The sequence below is a fragment of the Vanacampus margaritifer genome, chromosome 15 (genome assembly GCF_051991255.1).
Source record: "Vanacampus margaritifer isolate UIUO_Vmar chromosome 15, RoL_Vmar_1.0, whole genome shotgun sequence".
NCBI lineage: Eukaryota > Metazoa > Chordata > Actinopteri > Syngnathiformes > Syngnathidae > Vanacampus > Vanacampus margaritifer.
In genome coordinates, this window is record NC_135446.1 from 12,310,100 (window position 1) to 12,328,131 (window position 18,032).

An 18,032-nucleotide genomic window follows, 5' to 3' on the forward strand; every position below is an offset into this window, starting at 1 on the left:
CCCGCGCCAGTTCTACACTAACATTGGAAATATGCCACCAGAAAAGGTCAACTTGCGTTGGGTCTGACTGGCAACCACAGTATTAGGCGAATAGGACTATATTTCCCATAATTCTTAGACACAGAAGCAGGAAGTAGTTCTAGTTGCGGTATGATGAAAATACATCTAGCGATTTAACAGTTACAATTCTTTTTAATTGGTTTATCGTATGACTCACTATGACAACTCTGTGATTGACATACACGTAGCCCCAACAATTGGTTTGCTGACTGGACTTAAAAATCAAACAAACCAACAAAGAAAACGAGACGCCGGGTCGGGACCTACGTAAAAGTGTGACAAAACAATGGCACTCGCGAAATCCGGGACTCGGGACACATGGCTAAATTGAGACTGTCCCGGTAAACCGAGACATCTGGTCACCCTAGTTACCTGGTGCAGACTAAGCAGCAAAAATAATGCGTACATAATATCATCCTTCTCATTTTTTTACTTTTCAGGTCAGTAACTGAAGTCAGCGCAATCCACAATTTCTATCTAGCTAGCGTTAGCACAAATAAGTGAGTCATTTTTCCAGGACTGCAGGTGGTGAGATGCATAGTGACAAGATGCGAAGAGCCTGCTGTCAATGGACCTTGGTTGGAATGATGATGAGGGGTGACTTGTGATTGGTCGACATGGTTTGGATGTGCTGAAGATGACAAGGTAAGGAGCTAGCTGTGACGCTAACAAATTGAGACACTCATCCTGTCCATTGACACCAGTCGTCTCGTGTTAGAATCAGTGCGGCGCATCTACATCTATATCTACATCTACCTTCTCTCCTCTTTCCCCCATGTCGCCTTTCTCTCCTCTCACACCCGGCAACCCCTAGAAGAGGGCAATTGTATTATTCAACAAAAAAGGAGAAACAGAAAACGTTCATGTTGGGGGCCACTTTCAAGGAAGTCGCTAGATGGAATCCAAGGTCCTAGGAAGTCTTGAAACTGTCAAGAACCCTGTTTTGATTGGTCACACTTAGATGAAAATCTATCAAATAATTAGCAATGGATGTCGATGAGATGTTAGGAATGACAACGCGGTCGATACACGTAAGCCTTTTGATGCATTTGAACATTCTACTTCCCGTTTGTTTCATTTTTCCTGAGACTTACATCCAAGCCCGGCGTCCCCCCTGCTCCCTGCAAAGGAGGAACGACACGTATCAGTACCTTGCGAGGGAATCTCAGTCCTCCCTGGCAAAAGATGCAAAATACAAATTCCACACTCACGGGTAATCCATAGGGCCCCCTCGGTCCCGGGTCTCCCGCTGCCCCTCGCTCGCCCTGATCCGGCAACAACAACAAAATCAGCCCAGGCTTCAAAACAGAGGTGAGTGCGGCGGAGTGCTTCTTACTCTGTCCCCCTTTGGGCCGGCCGGACCAGCTGGACCTGCAGGCCCGTCGGTGCCCTGGAATGAGAAGCGTCACCATGGTGACTCAAATTTCAGTGGCACTCCTCCCAAAAAGGTCATTCCAAAACAGCAGTGCAGCGTGCACATGCACCTCTGCAATTAATGAACGAGTGTGTGTTCATGCTAACAATGATGGATGTTTTGTGTGTTTGATAATACAGTGGTACCTTGACTAAGAGTTTAGTTTGTTCCGGGTCCAAGTTTACAACTCAATTCATTTAAGTGAAGTAAAAATTTAAACTAAATAAAATTGTAATTAAGTAAAAGTAGTGGGAGCCATTAATGGTACTCTGAAGTGCTGACTGACTAAATTTGAGATGTTACGAAGGCATGAATGATCATTCATGGCTAAAAAAAAAAAAAAAAAAAAAAGGATTCACCCTTGCCAGCTGCCTGAAGTGACAAAAATTGGACTTGGCTACTGCACTGATTACCTACTCCAATACCAAATCATTGTCAAACTTAAAACCCAAGTTGTTGACAGTTTCACAAATTGGGGTCTAAATTTGCCTCATGTGTGACAGCTGTTAACTCCAAAAATGCACTTGTGGCGCTTGGAAGTCAAGGAACCACTGAGTTAGCTAACACGTTTGTTCGTGGATGAAAAACAGGAAGTGGGAAAAGTGGGTCAGGGGTCCGGCTGAGAGGCGGAGACAGGACAACGAGAGTTTTGGGTAGTCGAAGCCTCTCGGTCACTCACCCTAATCCCGGGCTTGCCGTCCAAGCCGGAGGCTCCCTGCGTGGTTACGGACGTATGAGTGACATGGACATGAACAAGGCGGGATTAGTACCAGATGAACTCTGTTATTACTGCACATTCTGATGCCAAGTTTACTTCCAAATTACACGCTGGGTTACTGGGATTTGGCAAACTAATCAAGCAAACAAATGAGCGCACACACACTGTCAATATAATACAAACATACAAACACTCAAAGAGCACAAATACACTAGCAGTGCGAAACCAAATGAGGATCTGTTATACTTACAGGGAGACCTAATGGTCCTCGGTCTCCCTTGTGGCCTGGTTCTCCGCGCGCCCCCTTTGTACCGTGCAAACCGGATTCACCCTGCGTCATAAAGATGCGAGCACTTGTAAGTGTAACACACACGGCGCACCAAAACTGCTTGCTAGAAAAGTTGCCAACAGTCATTGCAATGGAAGGTGGCCAAAAAAAAAAGAATCAAAAAGAAAAAAAAAGGGGGGTCTTAGTTACCTTTGGTCCGGAGAAACCGTGGGGTCCCTGAAAGACAAAAGAAGTAACAAGTCTACATTTTAGAATGCACACATGGCGATTATCAGTTTGCTAAATTAGGAATTACTGGAACCATGTCCTGTGGTCTGACGAGACCAAGATACTTATTTGGTTCAGATGGTGTCAAGAATGTGTGAACCAGTTGAGGAGTACAAACACAGTCAGTGGAGTGTCTTCGTCTGGGGCTGCATGATTGCGGACTCTACAGTGATTTAAGGGAACCATGAACGCAAACTGTACTGTGACATACTGATCCCCTCCGTCCGGAAACTGAGCCGCAGGGCACTATCCCAAAATGATAATGACCCGAAACACACCTCCAAGATGACACTTTGGGCATTTTTACATAGGGGTGAACTCACTTTTTTTTTTAGGAGTTTAGCTATGAAATCATTTGCCCCCAAAAATGTATATAACATTCAAATTTAAACATGGCCATGGTCCCAAAAACGTATTTATATGTTTTTTTATGCTAGCGCAGTGGTGTCAAAGCCCGGTCCTCGAAGGCATGTGCCCTGCATGTTTTAGAGGTTGCCCACGTTCAACACAGCTGATTCATGTTTGAGCTCATCAGCAAGCTCTGCAGGAGCCTGATAATGATCCTGATTATTGAATCAGGTGTGTTGGAGTAGAGAAACCTCGAAAAAAATGCAGTACTTAGGCCCTCGAGGACCGGGCTTTGACACCTGTGTGCTAGAGCATACAGAAGGCTTTGATGCAGCCTCTGACCCGAAAAGGACGCTTACAAAAAAACGACCAGCAGGTGGCAGCAGAGTATAAGAGATTAACCAGGGCCATGTTGCAAAAAAGCTCTTTTGCCCAGTGTTTTAAACAGATTTGTGAATAATTATGAATTGCTGCAGAACGAAAACAGATAGAAATATACCTTTTTTTTTTCCTAATGAAAGAACTTTAATATTTCTTTTGGATGTTTCCATGTTTTTTTTAGCAACTGAATACAATATTCTGTGGGCCTTGCAAAATCCGTCATAATCCAGTAAAACAGTCGTGAGTGAAGGGGATTGCTTCAGTAAAAATGGCTGGGAGTGAATGAGTTAATAGCCATATTTTGAGTCATTTTGAGGGAACAATAAACACATTGACTGTTTGTACAATGTTGAGACTTACCATCGGTCCTGGGGGCCCGTGAGGTCCTGGTGCCCCTGGAGGGCCAATAATCTAAAGATATAAACATGGGTGACACATGAGGGTTTGAACGTTCCCATCAGTTGTGTGGCAGCTGAAACTCACTGAAGAGCCTTGTGGACCAGTCAGACCCGAATCACCCTTGTCACCTTTCACCCCGTTGACACCCTGCACAATAAAACAAGCATCATGAAGTCATAAATCTCCAATGATACTTTGGGAATCTTTGCCTATTCGTACAGGTAAACCGGGTAAACCAGTTGCTCCTTTGTCTCCTGATGCTCCGGGCATTCCCATGTCTCCCTTGGAACCCTTGTAGCCCTGCCAAACAATGAGCGCTGATGATTAAAAAAAAAAAAAACACTCATTCAATTTTGAATGATTTTATATGTCGACGACATCATATTACGCGTTCTCCGTCAAGTCCCGGGAGGCCAGGCATACCGCGGTCCCCCTGCCGGAACACAAACAGGACCACTTTTTTTTGTGTGTCCTTTTAAGAGCAGGAAGCACTCATTGGAAAATGTCCAACATGTACCTTCATACCATGCGGTCCTACAGGCCCAGGTGGACCCGGCGGGCCCTGCACACAAGCAAAGACGTCACGTTTACAACAACACAATTCACAATCGCGAAAAGCAAAGCTGCCTTACAATACGTTACATGATGGTTTGGAAGCACAAAAGAACTGAACACATGCCAAGGATGACAACACCGTGTTAGCTTGGACACATCAATTCTATTATGTATGTTGCCTTGACTTACAAATTTGGTTCCGTGACCATGCTAGCACCTCAAAACAGCAGTCAGTCTGTTGCAGTAGATTCTTCTCACTTCCTTCTTCTTTCTAGTAAAACTATTATATTTTTTATATTCTCTTTAAGTGCATTTTTATTTCCCAAAACATTTTCTTTGTTACTACAGTATGTTTTTAAACGGTACAAAACTGTGGAGTGTTTTTTTTTTTTTAATAATAAAAACACACTGTACAAATTTTTGGTGCATTATTTGCGGGCTGGAATGGATTAATGTCATTTGCATTTATATCAATGCGGCAAGTTGAGTGATGTGAATTACGAGCATTGTCACGTAATGAATTCAACTCGTAAGTCAAGGTATTGCTGTTCGTGACATAAATGACGAATATTTTGATGTGAGCATGCCAATGCTGATGATTACTACAAATTAGTAGTGTGCATAATGATTGAATACAGTAATAGTGTAAAGCAAATGTAATTATTAAAGTAAAAGAATATTAACATACGGACCTACGACTTTATTTTCATGTAGGTCTTTATGGTGGTTTTTGAAGCACTCAGTATTTTTTTTTAGGTGATACTTGGTTTAAAAGATTCTGAGAATGGCCAACAGTAAATAGAAGGCTGGTGATGGTACACATATGGTTAAAAAAAAAAAAAGACGGGCAAACCAAAGTTAGGATTGTGCTCATGCGATAAAAAAAAAAAAAAGATGATGGCATTTTTTAGTACAGACAAATAATTACCGTCACTGTAAGAGTGGTAATCTTCTGCAGCACACCAAACGAGCGCAACGAGAAAAGGAGAGAGATAACATTGTAGAGGAAACAAACCTTTGTGTCAGCATATTTTCTCTTTTTGCACAGACACGTCCTAAGAATTGCATTTTCAACCCATGACTTAAAACAATAGAGCCAAGTGTCAATAAGCAAATGATATCTTCCATTGTCTGACCTGCAACGCTTCTTGAATATTCCCATTATAGTCAATAATTTCAGTGGCCCCCTGGTCTCCTTTTTGCCCGGGTGGGCCCTGTACATGAACATTTGGATGAAATAGAGAATCGTGTTGAGCACAAATATTCGACATTGGTGACACTGGATGATTACATCACATGAAAGTAAGAGTCTCACCTTTGGCCCCGCAGGTCCAAATTCTCCTTTATCACCACTTTCACCCTAATTCAGGATGGAGAGAATATCAAATGTACAAGTCACATGTACAAGTCTTTCTGTTGTTATGTATTTTATCATGTGTGCTTAAAGCAATGAGGTTTTTCCAGGTTCATACTGTGCCCCCCTTTAAAGGAGCAGAGAGCTTGAGGCGAGACGGCATGAATGCACTCCTACCTTTGACCCTTTGAAACCAGGTGTGCCAGCCTCTCCTTGTGAACCCTGATAAATAGATGACAATTACTAGTACAGGACAAACAGTGGTGGGAAGGAACAAAATACAAATATTTTGTAACTACTTGAGTATTGAGTATATATTTTTCGGACCATTTTGTTTTTAGTCCTCATATTTGCAAACATAGTGGCACTTTGAAGCTCGTTACTTTTTTCAGCTTCCGAGGATGACGGCGTGATGTAAAAAAAAGATGGAAACAGAGCGAGGAAAAGTTGTTTAATGATTTTGGCGCCAAGAATGATTTGGTGGTGAAAAAAAACTAAAACTAAATAAATAAATCTGAAAAACACACACAATGTGTATTTTTTTCCCCTTATGTGATCATTAACTAATTTTCTTTTTTTTTTTTTTTGAATCAGTTCACAACGTTAGAACAGTTCAAAGTAAAATGTCTGTACGTGTCAGAGCCTTGCCTTTTTGAGCCGCACACTTTCAAAGTCGCGGATATTACAGTGCAGAACAGCACCTCACATGCATTTTTTTTTTTTTAAATAATACTATTATGTAGTGTATCAGTAGTATAATGATTTGAAAAATATTTGATAGCCCAAACCCTAATAGGAAGTTTGTATAAGAGTTTGGGAACAGTCATAAAGCATGTAACTAATAAAACTACAATTACTGTAATTGAATTAGTACTTCTACTTTTACCGGAGTTCTTCTACTTTTCCTTGTCACATACAAAAAGTATAGAGTGTGAGTACTTTTGTCACCTGTGATGACAGACTCCTTATGTTTTACTCCCTTTTCGTCATTCACAAGCTATTGAAGTTGGTGGTGAGGTTTCTATGTCATCCCGTTGGGATGCCGGCAAAAACACAACCTCCACAGCGGAGGTCCTATTTCAAAGAATCACACACGCACACCTCCTGAGGGAGCCACGCAACACCGTCAGCTTTCACTAAAATAACCAAAGGTGTTTATTTGAAGTCTGTCACCGATTAAGGCGAGGTTTCACGTTTTGGTATTTTTTCCTTATTAACATGTGGAACACATGTGCGGGTCATCTGAGTTTAGACTGGAGTTTATTAAAGCTACCTGCCGGGTCCGAGCCAGACATAAACAATGGCCAACTCATTTCCATTGAGTTGACATGACGCAAACTCCCAGTAGAATGTTAAGATCGTGACTTTGATTTGATTGGTTTACGCGGCACTCTGCTAATGGAATGAACATTTCAATTGGAACTGGAGCCACATTTTCAGGTAAAAAGTTGTAGACAAAAGAGGACAAGTGTTCGGACCACCGAAGAAACTGGTACTAATATGCCTCTAGAGGGTGGCAAAAATCAATTAGGAATGACACACCTTTGGTCCGACGGGTCCCAGATCTCCTCGTTCGCCTTTTCCGGGCGGTCCGTGCTCGCCTCTCTCACCCTTTACACAAAAACAACAAGTATTCAGTCCTGGAAGTCGTCGTTTGTCATCAGCCCACATTTATATCTGACATAATGACATTTATGTCTCTGCACCCTGCAGTCCCAATGGTGCTTTGTAGTGAAGTGAGCAAACATTGCCAACAGATGGCGCTGTGGTGCAACAAAGAGATGCTTTCCTCAACTTGACCATCAACCTAAACAGTTTTGAAAAAGAAAAGGCCTGACTTGCCATTGTTAGCATACATAACGTAAAGCATCAAATTAAAAGTGCTTTTATTCCCCGGCTTGTGTAGTCGGATTAATCCACAATCCAATATACAGTACAAACACGTGCATTAAGGGCGCCCTGAAAAGGAGCATACAGTATAATTATCCTCCTGCGTGCACATCTGGAGCATCACAGTCAGCTTCCCGGTATGATAATGTCACGGCTCAAAGGAAGCACAGATCGGCACCTTTCCCGCTGACATTTGGGAAGCAACGCAAGCAACAAGCAAAAAAAATCAAAACCTCAATATTGAAGCAGATAGAAAAATATCTATATAGATTGGGATTTCCTTTTAAAAATATAAAAATGGCCTAACAAAAAATGGCTCCCCATTGAAAAACAAGTAGCTCTCCATACATACCGAAACTTTTATGTTGGGATCACATAGTTTAATAGATTGCTTGTAACATGGAATGAAATGATCACTAAAATTTGGCCTGAGTTCCCCTTTAATAGCGTTGGGGGCCGCTTAAAAATGGACAAAGGGCCACACATGGTCCCCGGGCTGCAGGTTGTACACTTTGTGACGTAAACAGAGTTCTTTGACAAAGTGGAGCTCACCCACCTTAGTTCCTGGAAGGCCTGGGAGGCCTGGCTCTCCCTGGGGGCCAAGGAATCCTGGCTCTCCCTAAATTCAAGAAAAAAACAACAACACATTTAACATCCAAAGTGAGAGATACCTTTCAGTTCAACATGCACGGACAAACTGAAAAAACACATGCGCGTGAGCTAAATTCAAGGTCCATTCCCAAGATTGCGCCGCAAAGGTACCGAGTAGAAATTCTCGTCTTTGACTTACGAGGAGCGAGTGGATGCTATGAGGTGCGACGCCGAGTCAGATTTTCAAGTGAGCTCAATGCTGACGTATCGCTAAACCATCTGCGCCCGCCGTCACGCACTCGGGAGGCCGGCGGACGACGCGGAACACGGCGAGAGTGCAAGCTCAGAAGTAGGTGAGTGCTACGTTAGCAAAATGCTGTTAGATCCATCAAGCATTCAAGCCCCTTAAGTCAAAAAAGGAGGAGAAAAAAAAAAAAAAGCAGAACGCGGACTATTAAACTTGAACAAGCATAAAAAAAGGCACCGTCACCATTTGTGTTGTGCATTGTTGACAAATATTGTTCATACATGAAGAAGGCAGGTGGCAATGTATGAAGGTGGAGCCACAGAAAAGCACTATGCTAACACCTTTGTTTGCGACACAAGGTTTTGCTGTGATGGGTTGAATCAGATGGAAAGTGGATTGGGAGAGGGTGTGACAGGGTTGGGGTGGAAACAGCAGAACATTTACCTTAATCCCTGGGAGTCCAGGCAGCCCTGGAAGTCCAGGCTCTCCCTACACAGGAAGAGTTGCGACATGTTACAGCCAAGCTAAGCTAAGAGGCGCTTTGGGAATCCACAGAACATTCTCTCTTTCCACATCCAATTGGCAATCGAATATCAAAAAACCCAAAAGTGACTCCTGATTTTCGCATTTGTATTTTTTTCTTTAAACACATTTGCTGCCAAGCCCAATAAAATGTTTTTTTTTTTTTTTTTACATCTATAGCCATCAATGGCAGTGAAGGAGTTAATCTAACACAAAAATGGAAAAACGTATTTATTTTTTTCAGAATTCAATTTTGGACTGACTTAAATTAATCTGAAAAAGAGACTAAGTTCGATTTTAAGATTGAATTGGTTGTTTACATGACCTGCAAGTTTTTTTAAAGGCCTGGTACACACCTCAAGGGTAATAACACTGGGGAATGCCATTTTTTGTTGTGTTAGGTCTGACATCTGTTTATAACAAATTTTCAGTCTTGCTACAGCTAATCAGTGGAATTTTGCTCATCTGGAAGGTAAATTGCGGAGATAATTTACTGCTCTCGTGCAATTCGGGCACAGAGACTCTACACACTTTGCTTTTTAGCACCAGGCACATATACAATTTAAAAAGTTCTGCATTATTGAATATAAACAATACATATATGACTTGGCGTCTATGGCAAATCAGTCAGTTTGTGCTGGATAAAAAAAAAAAGTCACTTTTTCCTTTTCTGATTTGGGATTGCCAATTAAAAATGGGCAGAACGAATGACACCGGCCCAGATTTATGGGCTTCTATCACATCTCATCTTGTCGACCTGCTGTGCCTCGTCGTCCGTTATTTGGCGGCTGTCACCAGGAGAAGATAGCGCACATGCACTTTCACACCAAACCATGCCGTCTCCATGGATTAGTTTGTTAAAGTCACTCAAACCTGCAACCTGCGATGCGATTAGCTTTTTATCTTTGCTGGAAAAAGCTTCAGCACACACTGCAAAGTCAAACGAGTGCTTTTGACGTTTGCGAAAGCAGCACTTTGAATAATGCGCCGACAATCGAGTCCCTTGGGGAGGCCTCGGAGAGACTTTCCAAACAATATCTCAGGCTGGGAGTGATCTACGACTCCATTTGAACGTCCGTATTTACGGCACATTGGACGGAAGGATGAGCGGTGTGTGAGAGTGATCAGCTGTAACGCCACTTGAGGGATCAGGGCAACAGCTGTATATTTTAAACTGTGGCGAATGAAAGCGTTGTGTGGGTCATAAACAAAAGCCTTGCTCGCTGCATCTGCGTAAGGCAAGCGTTTTAATGCACAACGATAACTTCATGTGATGTCGAGTGGGGGATAATTGTTTGTCAGCATGTCAGCACAATTGCAGTGGCTGTAAATTGTGTGCTTACAAGATGCAAGTGTTTGTTAAAAGCTCTCGTGTTTGCCAGAGCGCACGAAAAGCAAGTTATTCATGTGCTGCGGCATTGTGTGACATTGAAGGGGAACTAAACTCTTTTTTCCCCTTCTTTTTTTTTTGCAAGATCACATTGTATGTGCCAGACCTAGTCAAAAAACGGTGACGGCATTTTGCTAGTTATTCCAGCATACATAAGGGAGTCTGCTAAACTGTTTTCTTGGTTTGGTTTTCATGTCACGATCACAACAAAAGCGTGAGAGCAGTTGCAATGTTTCGATCAACAGCAGAGGGCGATATTGCCCAACATTGCGGCACCCAGAGATGGATCAAGATTGATGAGTTTCTCTGTTTCGTTCTGATTCCCATGGCCATAATGAGTCAGAATACCCTGTTTTGACTAGTTATGGCAGATATAACATAACTTACAAAATATTTTTTGTTTAGTTCCGTTTGAAAAGAACCTTCCTCTTTCTTCCCTGTTTAACAAGAGGCTAACACATTTTAAACCCAAATCAGACATTTTTGGTACATCCACAAGGACTGCATAATCCTGTGAGGTTAGCGCGCCTCGAGCCAAAGAAAATGAAAAATGAGAGCGCCGTGATGCTCCTCAGCCAAATGTCAAGCGTCAGGTTCTGCTCGGCAACCCCCCCCCCCCCCCCCCCCCCGTGGACCTTGGTCCTCATTCTGCACTTCCAACACAAAGGCTCGACTGAGATTGGAATTCTCTCATCAAAACTCGATCCTGAGCTATTTGATGTTGTGCAATCCGCACGCTCGCTGCTCTAGCACATGGACGTCCGGTGGCACGGACAGAATTTAGCTTTTTAGTTTCAACCGCAGCAAAGCCATCATTACCTTGTGTCCGCTTCTTCCAGGCTCTCCGGGTTCACCCTGGAACACAAGCAACGACAATGCTTGTTAATGCTTTTCGGGGGGTTAAATTTGCCAAAGAGACTTGTTCAAGTACTTTACCTTGATGCCTGCTGCAGAAGAGCCTGCATCCCCCTGGAAGGCAAAAAAAAAAGGTGAATAGGTAGGGCTTGAGGATTGATCCTTGAGGGACACCACAGGTGACAGGGAGAGTGGTGAAATTGGCTCCTCCCAAAGAGACTTACTGTCATACAGTCCAATGTGGAGCGATGATTTAAGCCGTTTTATTAGTTCCCGCTAGTCCTTTTACGAGTGTGATGAATCATATTACTAGTGAGCACAAAGAGCGCACTAATGTTCAGACAATTCAGCACACTAATGGGATATGGAATAAATGCTCAAACAGATCCCACAAATTGCAGACATGAAGAAGCCAGACTGCTCCCATGTGCCACCTTGCAGACAAAACAAGGGGCCAATGAGTCTAATGAAGTGTGGTCATTGGGGAGGGAGGCGGGGGGAAGGAGAGAGAGAGAGAGAGAGAGAGAGAGAGAGAGAGAGAGAGAGAGAGAGAGAGAGAGAGAGAGAGAGAACCCAGAGCAGGTTTTGCTTATGGACTTTGTGGTTTTCGGTTTTCTCCACATGCGCCTGCTGCTCAGACGTTGCTGCGCACTTCAAGCTTTTTATGGGACACATTATGATGCATGGCGCACAAGGTGGCTTTGAGCGTTAGCACGTCTGAACTCCCAACAAGTACGCTTTCAGCACATTTGCTCGAGAATTGCAATTGAAGAATTTGCACAAAAGCCCGAAGGCTCATTTGGAGGAATTACTTCAGCAAAACAAAAACCTCAAATGTCACATTACAAATGCTAACTACAAAAAAAGGCCTTTTTTTTTGCTAGACAAGAAATTAATTCACTCTAAGCACTCTTGTCAAACTGCTAACCTACACAGCACTGGGTAATTTAACAGCGGGATGTGTCTGCTTTTATTTTGAAATGCCACAGTAGCCCATGTGAGAGCAATTATCAGAAGATGCAACACACGCACTTCACACAAATGTGGGTTGTTTCGTCACTGTGGACATTCACAGGAAAATTTATGGGGACTTCCTGATTTCATAAATATTTCATTCCGAGCCGCAAGACCTGCAGCTGAAACCGCAACTGCGTGTGGCACAGCTCGCCGAAATGTCCCGACTGGGCCAATTAGCATACTAGGGCTACATCCTGCGATTAAAGCGTGTTGCCACAGCTCTAATTTACAGGCAGCCGCGACCCATGCTGAGGATTGCAAGTTGAAGATAAAAGCGTAACTGCTTTGCTGCTTGGTAAATTGGGCAATTTTCCAGCTATTTGCCTAAGCGAGTATGTCTGGATGCTGGAGTCTCCATGATCAGCTGCATACAAGTTCAACATTTCATGCCGACACACAATTCGAAAGGTTATAAAATTGTGTTTAAAACAAACAAACAAAACTTTGGGAGAGGCAGATGCAAGGAGTTTTGGCTTAAGTGATATGGCATGACACCTTCTTGTGGTTGGCGTAACAAGTTGCAGTTCAAAGTTGCATTGCTGAATAGATGAAATGTCGCAGTCATTTTTCCTGGTGACTTTTAAAAATGCTGCACCTGGTTAGCAGATCAGCTTCAACATCTGTTTGCAGCCATTTGTGCACGAGCAGACTCTAGCACCTCCATATAGATTGCCACTTGCTCAAGTCGACCAAGTTCTTTTTACACTGGCGTGACAATTAAGAAGTCTGTGTTTTGACTTTTAAGTGTGGCAATGGTTGGTTTTCAGCAGACACATTATTCATGAAAGGTGTTGATGGCTTGTGAAAGCAACAGTGGCTAATATTTGACGTGTGCACGCGACAACCCCAAAAAAAACGTTCACAGGGAACGGCATCATCGGCCTCAGCGCATCGAAATGAAGGTGTATCTATCATCTTGTCATTTTCTCCTCTGGGTCCTTCTTCCTCCCTCCCCCTACTCACAACCTCCACCCAATCCTGTCTAAACAAACCCCCTTTGTAACGTGCAAAGTCCCCTCAAGACTAAATTCTCTGCGGTTTCGCTCTTTCCCAGAGCGTTCCCGTTATTTTCCCCGCAGTGCGTGCTGCCTATTGTTAACTTTGGCATGACGGCGTGCCCTCATCTCGCGTCCTAAAAAACACGCACACATATAGCCGCTGATGGATCGGGCTCCTGCTTTGACAATGACAAATATTCCCTCGGAATCCAATACTTTGCCCCTCAGAAATGGACTCTTCCCTACTGAACCGGTTAAATTTCCAGCTCCTCACACTATCCTGTCTCTTCTCATCATGTAATAACCACGTTTGATCCCACCTCAATTCCATTTGTCCATTTGTACTCCAACTATTTTGCTTCGCTTCCAAGGTAGGCCTGATCCCGGTCGAGTGTTAGCCGCTATCTCATTTTCCACACATGATGTTCCGCATCTGTTTCCCGTGAACGGTGTCTTTCTTGGCAGACGTGTTAAGTGAGAAACAATCAGAGCTGAGCGGCGCTAAATTGACAGTGACGTTTTGAGTGCAGCAATCTTGCTATCAGTCAGACATGCATTTTGTTTTCATACCTACTGCTTTCAGGAGATGCAAAAAAACCCAAAAAGTATTTATCTGTTGTCCGTAAATGAAATTTGATATTTGTGCGGATCTTACAGTCATTTCTGCACATGCTGATGTGACACTAAATAGACCAATTGGACATTCCAGGCCCTAAATGTTAAAATTTCCTTTGTCAGGCATCTGACACGTTTTCACTCTAACAATAATCAGAGAGGCAGAATGAACACTTGTGAAAAGGATGTGCAATAATAATGAAATGAAAAACGATTTTGGAGCGATCATTGTGAAAAGTTTGTCTTTTTGTTGGATCTCCATTTGACGACCTGCCGGGTTGAAACATGGTCATCACTCTGACAGTATTGACATTTTCACCCACATACAAAAAGAAAAAGAAAAGAGAGAGCAATGATGATGACATGTCAAATCGGTAAAATTACCGAATGAACAATACTGAGCTCTCCAGAAAAAAAAAAAAAAAAAAAAAGTATTGACATTTTTGTCTTTTCTTTTCTGGACTTGCTGCTGGACTTTGTTCTCTGGCTCCCCCTACCCTTGTGGAGTGCAATTGACTTATATATAAATATTTGGAACCACAAGAAGGGAAGACAATGAAATGGACGCACCTTTTCCCCGATTTCACCTTTTGGTCCTTCTTCCCCCATATCGCCCTGCAAGCAAATGAAAAAAGAAATTAGTTTTCAACGCAGACAGAATAACAAAAACCTCAGAGGAGTGTTGTGTTTGATTCATTGAGAGCAGCTAATAAAAGTGGCTGGGGGGGGGAAATGGGGTGGCGGGGGTACTTTTATGAACATCTTAAATCCACTTCAACGTCACACAAATGGTTCACACATGCTTCCAATACTTCAGGTGAGCGGCACTTTTAATGAGTCGAAAGTATTATTGGGCCGTCGATCACCAAATTGCTTTGGAGTGAGGGAGGGGGGCCTTTGAGAAGTTGCAAAACATCACGGTGGGCTTTGTGAATAAAACAGTCAAATAATAGCCAAAAAGCGCCTCCACTTTCAGATGAGCACGGAGCAATCGTTACTGCTCCGGAGTGAACAATCATCCTGAAAGATCTGAACGGGCCGCTTACCTTTTCACCTCGCTCTCCCATTTCACCCTGTTGGCAAAGAAAGCAGAGGGTATTACTAACGCCGCAGTGGGTCAGATTGTATCCAGGGTGCTCAATTCATGTTGGATTAGCACAATTCTCTTGTGTTATGCCAGCATTTATCCCCAGACAGAACATCAAGTATCAGATTCCCCCCCTCAGTCAAAACAGGGAGTAGCATTTTTCACAATAACATTATTATATTGAAATCCATGCGCAGTAGAACAAACGACATATTTGTCCCAAAAAAGAACGAAAGTAAGTTTAAGGAGGAGGAAATATGAGATGATGACACGGAATACGTGTGCACCAGACCTTGGCTCCGGGGATGCCGTCCAGTCCAATGCCAAGATCCCCCTATGGACAGCACACACACACACGCAGAGTGCCACATCAGCATTATTTCTCTCGAGTTGATTGATTCTACACTGTCGATTCAGACATTCAACGTTTAAAAGCTGACAGTCACCCTCTCTACTTCCTATTCAATCCACACAAGCTCTCCTGTTCTAGATGTCGGATTGAGATGACAAAGATGGCATCTCTTAAACGATTCCCCATCGCTCCTTCAGGCTGTTGGGAAACACCTGCACCATGTCCTCTTTATATGCTTTGGGAATTCGATGCAGAACGGAGCCCGATACGCATTTACGCACTGTGGTCATTTTATGAGGCAGATTTTTCCCCCCGCATACGAGAACGACAATAAAAATAAAAAAGGCAAAAAAAATGAAGGTCGACAACCAGCAACTGCAGCGCTTAAATGTGTTTTTACTGGAATGAACTCACCTTCAGTCCATCAACACCTGGAATACCAGGAGGCCCCAGTGAACCCTGGGAAAATAATTAGAAAATGACTTTAGGCGCGTTATAATTGCACTGCAGAAAGCATTAAGCAGCGAGACAAATGATTGCATTCACTGCATATTTAAGTACTACGACACACTGCTGCCACGCTACCCACTGTTTTGATTGTAAATCCACTTTAAAAACACCTCAAGTGGTAAAAAATGAGCTGTCGTCACCTCAATCACCTGAATGGCACCTTAAAAGCTACTAAAGGCCGCACGATGAGGAAACCTAATTGAGTGAGCCTCGGGGGCCAGGCTGGCCAGTCATTAACAAGCTGGCGTGTCATCGTTGACCCCCCCCCCCCCCCCCCCTCGGCCCTTTAAACACACACACACACACACATTGTCATTGCCGGCGGTGAGGTCCTGCATGACAGCGCAGACAGGAAGCGTCTGATTGGGTTACACTGAACAAACACTGGCAGCTACCTGATGGCTGGATATGGCCAACATCTGCTCCTCGCATTAGCGGCCCTCAGCCTGTATCACCGCATCACACTTTTCATTCAGTTCCCTCTCTCCATTCTCCACGCTGGTAGAGTTATAGCCCTTAACATGTCTATTCAGGCCGTGTGTCATATCGCGTATCTTCATAGACGGCCACTTCCTGCGTGTGCCACAATGATGTATTATTTATGGAGAAGCTAAGGTTGTAAATAAAAAAAAAAGGTAGCTTACTTTGAGTCCTGGAGGCCCCTCAGGTCCCTGGAAAAAATAAAACAAGTTACACAAGTGAAGGTCAAATATAGTCAACTTCCGTTTATGGCGGGAGATATGTTTCATACCCTTGATATGTGAAATTTTAGCATATTTCACACCAAGTCATTTTGGGAGTTTTTCAACGCAATTATGACTATTTAGGTATTTTAGTAAGTGTTCGGTAAATACCCGAAACCCTGATTGCTTAAGACTGCAACATAGCATGGGCGTGAACATAGCGTTGTAACACTGTTAGCATCATCTCTAAGCAGTAATCACAACAACACGATCGCTACCTTCCATAGTCTTGTTTGCCTTACGGGAAACCTGTAGGTTTATGAGCCAAATGAGGCAATGGTTGGAAGGTCTTAGTCAATAAAAATTAGTCAATGCAAATATGGCAACAGGTTGAAGGTAGCTCTTTTCTTATAGCCCCTCAATGAAATATAAGGCCATGTAGAAAAAGCCTGTAAAACAAACTTCTCGAGAACAAATGAGGACTATATCTTCCGCTTCATACCAGAACAGATTGCTGTTGTTTCGTTTTGATAAACCATCGTATTGTTTTTAAGGAGTCGTCCCTGCAGCAAGTCCGTATCTGCTCGAGCTGCAATGACTCATAAGCAACTTATGATTATCCCCAGAAAAGGACTTTCCTCTGCTTGCCTTTGTGGAGCCATCCTCAGCAGGCCTTGGTAAACATCTTTACGAGCCACTAGGTATGTGAGCATGTGCCACTCGCCTGAGCGCTAATTAGCTTGGCTCCATCTGAGAACACTCAGGAGCTACTGGCTGAAAAGCACCATTGAGGTGAGGGGTGGGGGGGGGGGGATTGAGCGGCAGTCAAGAGCTCCCTGTAGTAATCCGGGGTCCTTTGTTCCTGCCAAAGTGAGGATCAGCACAATGCGTCTGTTCCAAAACCATAAGTACGATGAATGTTCACAAATGGGAAGCAATCGGAAACAGAGTGCTTTTCCGCTTTCGGTCGAGGTCAGTAAACGGCAAACAATGAGGAAATAGCTGCATTTCGGGAAGTTCCCAAATAGAGCAGGTTAACAACTTCTCTTGAAAGCGTCTGTTCCCATTCTTAAATCTCTGCAATTTGATGTTCTCTTTTGATATGTGACGTTGTTATTTTCCGAAAGTCTTACAGTCTTGTCTTAGGGCCTTATGTTTTACCAGCGGAGCTGTAGGTTAGCATAACATTGTGCTCAACCACAGCACCAGAGAGCTTATGGTGGCGTTTGCTTTATTTAAAGGGCGAACATTTCAATCATAAAGCTTTTGCAAGAAGCGTAAACAAAAACGACAGAGAGGCGAGTTGGCGGCGACGTTGCGCTTTCAAAACACTGAGTTACCATCAAGCGACTGAATTGTGTTTACGCTTTGCAGGCTTGAGAAAATGAAGGTGGATCACTGGTGCATTGTGGGTCGTTTTGGAATGAACGGAATGTAAGGCGAGGGCCAGTGCAGCGTGACATGGAAATAACACCAAAAGGCAAGATTTT

At 43.3% G+C, this 18,032-nt stretch overlaps 1 protein-coding gene across 1 annotated transcript in view; it reads right to left on the bottom strand.

Annotated features, from left to right (window-relative positions):
• The window catches only part of col25a1 (collagen type XXV alpha 1 chain), a 79,104-nt gene that overhangs the window by 5,653 nt on the left and 55,419 nt on the right, over positions 1-18,032 (bottom strand). The window contains exons 11-36 of the mRNA XM_077544889.1: positions 16,504-16,530; positions 15,764-15,808; positions 15,290-15,331; positions 14,957-14,983; positions 14,481-14,525; positions 11,362-11,394; positions 11,245-11,280; positions 8,958-9,002; positions 8,232-8,294; positions 7,328-7,396; positions 5,963-6,007; positions 5,747-5,791; positions 5,568-5,645; positions 5,360-5,383; positions 4,394-4,438; positions 4,265-4,309; positions 4,096-4,176; positions 3,961-4,023; positions 3,838-3,888; positions 2,671-2,697; positions 2,443-2,523; positions 2,154-2,189; positions 1,397-1,450; positions 1,272-1,325; positions 1,155-1,181; positions 817-870 (exon numbers count right to left, since the gene is read on the bottom strand). Coding sequence (XP_077401015.1) covers positions 817-870; positions 1,155-1,181; positions 1,272-1,325; positions 1,397-1,450; positions 2,154-2,189; positions 2,443-2,523; positions 2,671-2,697; positions 3,838-3,888; positions 3,961-4,023; positions 4,096-4,176; positions 4,265-4,309; positions 4,394-4,438; positions 5,360-5,383; positions 5,568-5,645; positions 5,747-5,791; positions 5,963-6,007; positions 7,328-7,396; positions 8,232-8,294; positions 8,958-9,002; positions 11,245-11,280; positions 11,362-11,394; positions 14,481-14,525; positions 14,957-14,983; positions 15,290-15,331; positions 15,764-15,808; positions 16,504-16,530 — 1,242 coding nt within the window. The remainder of the gene's footprint in view (positions 1-816; positions 871-1,154; positions 1,182-1,271; positions 1,326-1,396; positions 1,451-2,153; positions 2,190-2,442; positions 2,524-2,670; positions 2,698-3,837; positions 3,889-3,960; positions 4,024-4,095; positions 4,177-4,264; positions 4,310-4,393; positions 4,439-5,359; positions 5,384-5,567; positions 5,646-5,746; positions 5,792-5,962; positions 6,008-7,327; positions 7,397-8,231; positions 8,295-8,957; positions 9,003-11,244; positions 11,281-11,361; positions 11,395-14,480; positions 14,526-14,956; positions 14,984-15,289; positions 15,332-15,763; positions 15,809-16,503; positions 16,531-18,032) is intronic.